At 34.0% G+C, this 7,503-nt stretch overlaps 1 protein-coding gene across 2 annotated transcripts; it reads left to right on the forward strand.

The window, feature by feature from the left end:
• The first annotated feature begins 491 nt into the window (after window positions 1–491).
• Window positions 492–6,442, forward strand: LOC108476165 (vacuolar fusion protein CCZ1 homolog B-like). 2 transcript variants are annotated; one of them, XM_017778283.2, is made up of 11 exons: window positions 597–739; window positions 848–1,056; window positions 1,168–1,261; window positions 1,532–1,715; window positions 1,815–1,853; window positions 1,962–2,071; window positions 3,117–3,212; window positions 3,401–3,859; window positions 4,537–4,692; window positions 5,429–5,658; window positions 6,159–6,442. In XM_017778283.2, the coding sequence occupies exons 2-11, from the start codon at window positions 875–877 to the stop codon at window positions 6,187–6,189; spliced, it is 1,581 nt and encodes a 526-aa protein (XP_017633772.1). In that variant the 5' UTR covers window positions 597–739; window positions 848–874; the 3' UTR covers window positions 6,190–6,442. The 2 variants fall into 2 exon arrangements, with proteins under 2 accessions (XP_017633774.1, XP_017633772.1); XM_017778285.2 differs by lacking the exon at window positions 1,815–1,853 and having other exon boundaries at window positions 492–739.
• Window positions 6,443–7,503: the final 1,061 nt, after the last annotated feature.

Here is a 7,503-nt window from a genome sequence, read left to right on the forward strand (position 1 = left end):
TGTGCCATTAATCTAGTTTACTATAGGTTTGAGTGAAAAAATTAAAAACCAAAATTGATCTAAATTGTAGTGTTTGAATAGTTTATGAAATGCAAATTAAAAATTGTGTTTACTTGTAATCAAATCAATTCTAGTTTTTATTTAATTTATAATTAAATCTAATTTTATGATATAAAAATAAAAAATTTTAAAATAGTCAAAATTATTTAAGAGTTTTGTATAAAAATATGTATTGATTATTGTTTATTTATTTGAAAAATTATTCTTTAAAACTTTATCAAATAATATTAAAAATTATAAAAATAACTTTAATTTCTCAAAATAAGTCTAAAAAAATTATATAAAAACTAAAAATCAAACCAAATTGATATCTCTTCAAAATTCGTGGCTGTCCCTCTAAAAAATGTTGTCTTCAAAATTTGAGCTTAAGCTCTTTCCTTAATAATCAATGTGCCTTCCCATTATATTCAACTAATTCTTAGTTAGCTTTTGATAATTTAAATTTAAGCAATTTGAAAAGAGTGGTTGTAGGCTTTAGGCTCCAAACTTGCTGCCCAACTCAAATTGGGCTTTACCATGACAGCCCAAAAGTTCCCCTTCTTTAATTTAATTTTTATTCATTAACTAACAATTACTCCTTCCACCTACGATTCAAAGTTCATCTCCAAACCGCAAGTCTACTCGCTCTCGTTCTTTGGCTACTGAGGATCTAAGAAGCTTCATCGCCAAATTTTACAGAGTAAGTGTTTTGGCATCTCACTGTCGCTTTTTCTTAATTTTTCTTTCCTAATAATTGTGTAGCTTTTTTTTGCGTTCCAATCTTCCTTTTTCTGTTTATTTCAATCAGGTTCATTGAAACAAATTAGCTAGTTTCATGGGTTTGTCGTCTATTGGCACTGCTACTGAAGGCATGCAACTCTGCATATTTGATTTGAGAAGAGGCCAACATGAAGGGCAAGAACTTGATAAAATTTTGTACTTCTTTCCTCCTGATTTGCCCTTTTCGACTCAACTCTCTGTGATTGGGCTCAGCGAAGGGCTTATTACATTCACGCGGTTAGTACTAAGGAACCCCTTTCGTGATCCATCGTGTTCAGTTTAAGATTAGAACAAAGTTTCTTTGTTTAGCTAGTTCTTTTTACAAAAACATTCGAGTTTTTTCTGCAGAATTTTCTCTCCGGAGGCTGCTTGCGAGGTTATAGAGGCAGAGAGGCACTCTCATGTCTTTTACGAGGCAGAGCCAGATATTTGGATGGTTATGGTATGAATGTAGTTGTGACTATCTAGTATGATATATATTTTTTCTATGTCCATTTGCTTCTGAATGATAATTTTAGGCATAGATGTACAAATGTTTGGTTATTGGTGTCAATAGATTGTCTTGAAATCTTGAAACCTTGTTTAGACGTGTTCGTTAATTACCAGCATTTTGTTGGAAAAAGAGTAAAGTACATATATCTTGGTCAACCTGTAAAATTTTGTCCCTTGATGGGAAAGTCTGATGTCTGATATCTGCTATTTATTGTTATAGATAGTGGAGAAAAGTAAGGAGCCGGAAGCCATATGGCGGATTGATGCATTAAGAGAGGTTCTCAAGGAAATTCACTCTCTTTTCATTATGTTTCATGGATCTATTAGAGCTTTGCTTGACAAAGAACCTGGCGGAGGACTAACTCGTGCTCATTTATACCCTTTCATCATGGATTATCTAAGAGGTAAGTTATGAAATTTTATGTCTGCTTGAAACTTGTGCTAAGTTTATTGTTATTTTGTCTTTGATTCAAAATATTTCATTGCAAGTCACTAATTGTCAGCATGTCAAAAGCTGTCTCCCTTGGATGAGTGCTGCTGGGGTAATGCTGAAGTTGCTGTATCAAATGGCTTTATCTGGATTTGTGCTTCCAAGTCTTGCTGAAGTAGCTATATCTCATGCCTTATGTATAACTTTTATTTTGAGGCAGATTTTCTGGTTGGGAAGAAACTCCTGTTGCCATCATTCTGTGACTGTTTAAAGGAACGAAGGACTGTACAGATGCTAACTGTAGGACGAGAGGCTGCAATTGAAGTTCAGGTTTGTGTTAAGAATTTGTGTGCATGCGTGTGTGTTTTTGCAGTTATCATATGTAGTTGAATTGCCAAAATTCTTTCACATTTTCCATAATAAGTGGTTTAAAGTTCCTACCTCCAATGAAGAAACTTATATTATGGTAGTTTCGAGTTATGTAACCTTGGAACTAAAATACTAGTGACTGGATATTAGCATACTGAATAACTGATAATAGATAGTTTCTATGCTCGAATGAATCTGCTCTGCTCTATATTTGAAGTGATAATGTAGTTTGAATTTGAGGTCTGGTGCCATCATTACTCTGTATCTACTGAACCATCAAACCACATATTTCCACTTGTGTAAAAGTTTCCCATATATTGTTCCTATCATAGATTTCTAAGTTCTTGCCTATCATAGATTTCTAAGTTCTAGCTATATAATTAGAGCAAAGTGACTCTATATTATATATTGTCGTTGTTTGTAAATTGTCTAGATCTTTTTCTCTTTTCAGTGGGCAAGTCAACGCAATCAAGCTCACCTGTAAGATCCAGAGACATGAGTCTTCTATTGAACAAACTTTTTGATTTTTCTTCTTGACTATATATATAAGGTTTAGGATTTTCATAGGAAAAACTGGTAAAGGGAGTTTAATAGAGCATTAGATGCCTCTCTTAGATTTGCTTTCTTAATTTGCCAGAGTAAGAGATATGGCATTAATGAGTGAATCTAATTGAACAGTTCTCAGTGTTTGATCTTATAAATAGTTGGTTGATTCTTCCAAAAATGAGTTTGGATAATCCTATTTGACCTTTTATACCAGATGCAAGAGTTGACAACACTGTTGCTTTCTACTGCAATTTTTAACCTGCTAACTTAAAACTATTTTAAAACCAGAGATTAGAAACTTATAGAAAATCATTCATTGCTGCTTTGCATGATTAAAACTTTATATACCTGCTTGCTACTATAAGCATAGAAGATGAACAGTACCATATGCACCTTAAAATGACAGTTGTTTGTAATTGTTATTTCTTTTAGTTTTAATGATTTCCTCTTGTTTTGGCAGACACTTGTTAGACTATTAGAATCTTCTGCTGGCAATGCACAATGCTCCTCGCTCATTTTATTTCAAGACTTGCTCGTGTCCACAACACTTTCTCCTGTATGGTCTGATCTTCAAAGCTGATGTAGCAGTTTTCTAGTTTCTCTCACCTGACTCTAATTTTATACTAAAATGAAATTAATGTTTAATGGCTAAATAAATTTTCCTGGTCAACATTCTTACAGGAACCATTCCTGTTAGATTTTATTAAAACTAAATACTAATGCTTCTAATGATATCGTTATCAGGAGGATACCGTAAACTTGTTCACGTACGCGGTTTTAAGGCTAACCCCACTTGCTCTATCCTCTGGAGCAAGGTCATGGTCCTATTTACGCAAGGGAAACACTTCATCACATGTTACTGCTGGATCTACCTTGGCCCCCTCTGGATCTGTTTCAGAACAATTTTATGGTTCACAAGATACTTCTCCTGCTGGAGATAATAGATACTGTGTTGTAAGGCCCTTGCAGCATGGCAAGTGGTCCAAAGGGAAGGATGGTTTTCTTATCACTGATATTTGGGGTGTGGATGTTGGTAGATCAGATGTAACCACTCCAATAGTTTGGCTACAGCATACGGAGGAGAGGATGTATCTATGTGCTTATCAGTACAAAAGCCTTACGTTGATCCTTCTTATCCCTCTTTCTTCTATCCTTAATGGGGAGCAAGGTGTTTCAACTGTGAAACAGCAACTTCTTGAAAATGTTGGTTCCTACATGTGCTATATATATCATACTTAGCATAAGCATTTCCATTTATCAACCAGTTCATTCAAATACTTTTTATTTTAGTTTCACAAATTCTATTCTTTTTTCACAATGTATCCTCATAAGCTCGCAGCATGTCTAATTCATTTATTTCTTATATACTTGTCTTTCCCACTTCTCATCCTTCAAAATCTTTCTTTTGCATCTTAGAGCCCGTGCCCTTACATAGCCCCTGGCCTAAGTCATTTCTGCTAGTCTAGATTGCTAACGTACGAACTTCTTATGTCCGTCTTTTTGTCTTAAACCAATGGCACTATTTGGGTTTCATATAAGCATTATCTTTGTTTCTTTCCAAGTCTTTTTACCCAAATTTTGTTTCCAATCCATTCATTTTGTTGCATGCAAAGTTTTGGCATCCACCTTTTTCAAATATTTTGGTGGTATGAACAAGGACTGGTGATATAGACCTTTCAAAAACCTTTGTCTTCTTGATAGATATAATAATATCTGAAATGATAACTCATGTTTAGGACATTTGAAATGTGCATGACTTAAGCATTAAAGCAAATTCCTAATAGACAATGATCCTTAGTAATTAGATGCAATAATTATATCAAGTTTAGAAACAATATCTTTACATAATTGGCTAGGCTGACAATCTCTTTAACTCTTAGGCCTCACTGAAGATTTTGAAAGTTGAAGAAAAGTTGTCAAAGGGATGGGGTGGAGAGAATGCCTATCATGTCAGTGGGTATCGCTACTTGATAGTGGATGGTAACAGAGACATATCCAGGGCTTCACCCCCAGCAAAGGTTACAACATTAACAAAGGTAAAGCACAGAGCTATTCTTTCAAATGGTTACAATATATTGTTTGCCTTGACCTGGAAAAAAGAAGAATGTCGAAGATCATTTCAGTGGTATAAGTTGTTTTGAATTAAATGTGTTAGCATTTGATGTGTCTTATAATCTGGCAATAATTGATTTCAAATTTCACTTTTAAATAATCTGTGAACGATATGTCAACTGATCCCATGGTGTAATGGCAAAGGACTTCCGTTGAAATGAAGTCCATGTTGGCATGAGGTCTTGGGTTTGATTCCTAGACACCCCTTAACCCCCTCCCCTTATCAAAATAATATGTGAACAATATTGTAGATAGGGGAGTATGTATGAGCTCGAGTGTGTATCTTGATATATTAGAGGTCAATGTTGCTACTTTATTTTGCTTTGTTGCTTCCTAAAACTGCAGGGTAAGTGCCCTATGTTCAAATAACCTAAGTACTAAGCATGGTTTTACTATTCTTTTTCAGTTATTTCACAGTAATAGCATTTTTGTTTAGATGATCATTTTAACAGTTGATAGCCTCTACAGTTCTATTTATCCATTCTGGTCAAATATAATTTCCAGTTGTCAATCAAATTTCATCTCTGAGAATAAATATAAGTTGTTATTGTTTCTGATGTTATCACGAAAGTAGAAGCCCTCATACCTTGTTGGAATCCATTGAGTCATCAAGATAAATTTTAAAGCCTTTGCTGGTTCTCTTTTTGTTTTATAATGCAGGAATCTTTACTTGCCTTAAATAGGCTTAGAGAAGAAGTAGATGCTGAAAAGAGTCGATCAAAATGGGATAATCCAGGTCGTGACAAAGATTTGGAAGTGTCTATTAGAGCGAAAAATAATGCTTGGGCCATTGCTCGTATTATTGGAGGGAAGGAACTTTATATGGTTTTAGAGAAAGCTAATGAAACTCTCCTCTATGCGTCAGATGCTGTTGAGAAATTCAGTAACAGGTGAGGGATTATAGCTGTGGTTCTGCAGTTGTTTTTCTACAAGATTGGTGTTATCACTTTACTGTCCATTCCTCTTGATGATTACTTATTCCTCGTACTTTAGCTTTCTTCATGCATAAGAAAATCCTGAAATATTTTCATGATTTGGGAAGTATAAAGTTGTCTTTAATGATTTCTATCAAAATGAATTTTTATTTATCAAGATTTATCAATGACAAATCTGATGCTATGTTACTTGAGCTAAAGTGTTAGTGTTAGATATGGGAATTTTCATTTTTAAAAAAAAGTTTTCTCATGTATTTGGAGGATCTTTAAAAGACCATATCTCCATTACCCATGTTGGGATATGGGTATTTCAAGAAAACAAAGAGTCGGGGAGCAACTTAGATCCTTTGTCCTGTTTCTTGTTTATTATTGACTAAAACCATAGTCCATATTATTTGAAGCACGCTTCTTCCTCAACATCTGATTTTACATGTCGTGTTTTGTGAATTTTGCAGATATTGTAGTGGAGCATTTTCTTTGGACTAGTTAAAAAGTGTCGAGGCAACTGTATTAGTATATCAATAATGAAATATTTATGTGCTGTATAAACGTTTTATTTTACTAGCTTTGACAGCCCTAGCAGATGTTACAAGGTTTGCTCAGTTTTCACTACTGATTTTTGTGGCAAAAAATACAAAAATAAAGCTAATCATCTATCAGTTGCATGCGAAAAATGCAATCGGTGAGTTGATGCATGTAATGCAAGGTTGTTTATTGATTTATTTATTTTTCTGGAGTACCTTCATATGTGTTCTTTAGACCTAGGCTTGTTATTAAGTGTTGGTTTTTTAGTCTGTACCAGACAACATGGGGCATGTAGCTGGTGAATGTAGGTAAAGGTATGAGCTGAGCAATATGATCGTCTCATACATGCTTTTGGGATATATGTTGAAAAATTAATCTCTTCCTTGTTTGTTTTGCCGAATGAAAATGCGTCATTATCATAAAGGTAAAGTAGATTTTGCCGTGTCCACGGATTCGAATACATGCGATTTTTGTAGAATTGAAATTTGAAAATGTAAATGTGCTTAAAAATGTTAATTCCTTAATAATAAACTACATTTTTAATGCTCCGCGATACTATTTAACCTTTTCCTCCACCTTTAGTTGGTCCCACGAGCATGAACAAACAAAATATCAGTTGAGATGATATTATTATTCAATTTAAAAATAGGTACGGTAGTGGATTTTTTTCACTAATGAAAGAGAACGACACGGAGAGTTTGTATCAAGCAAGTAACAAGTCGGTAGTGGGTGGTCGTGTTGGAAAGTCAGATTTCATATCATTCTTCCTACTCTCATGACTTAAGAAGAAAAGCTTTTTCTTTGTCTTCCTTATTTTCTTTTCCTTTTCTGTTTTATTAAAACAACATCTATATCCAAACAAATCGAAATTTAAGAAAAAAAATAAAAATATGAAAAAAAATTAATTGAATTAAACTTACTCAAATTACTCTAAAAAAATTATCTTCTAGCAAAAACATATTTTATCTATTTGTTTCTATATAGAAAAATAGTTACTTGTACAGTTAGAAGCGCAATATTTTGGGGGTCAGCTTTCACAGTAAACCCTGTCGCATGAGTCATACTCATGGCTGTAAAGGCTGTGAAGTGTTTAGTGCAAAAAAAAGGGCTTGTGCCATACACACGCCATTGAGCTTTCCCCCAACTTCAAAGCATTTAAATCTTCTTAATTTGTCGCATTTGCTGGAGCCCTGTGTCACCCATATGGCCTTTAATTTAAGCTACTTCATATAATCAAATCATCATTATCTTGAGTAAATGTGTTAGGCAAGAAAG

The sequence above is a fragment of the Gossypium arboreum genome, chromosome 3, assembly GCF_025698485.1.
Source record: "Gossypium arboreum isolate Shixiya-1 chromosome 3, ASM2569848v2, whole genome shotgun sequence".
Taxonomy (NCBI): Eukaryota; Viridiplantae; Streptophyta; class Magnoliopsida; order Malvales; family Malvaceae; genus Gossypium; species Gossypium arboreum.

What these genes read in the sequence shown, in the direction of transcription:
- LOC108476165 (XM_017778283.2), top strand. Translation starts at nt 875, where the DNA reads ATGGGTTTGTCGTCTATTGGCACTGCTACTGAAGGCATGCAACTCTGC. An exon ending in CAGATATTTGGATGGTTATG is followed by an intron (nt 1,262 to 1,531) that starts GTATGAATGTAG and finishes TTATTGTTATAG; the next exon opens with ATAGTGGAGAAAAGTAAGGA. An exon ending in AGGTTACAACATTAACAAAG is followed by an intron (nt 4,693 to 5,428) that starts GTAAAGCACAGA and finishes TTTATAATGCAG; the next exon opens with GAATCTTTACTTGCCTTAAA.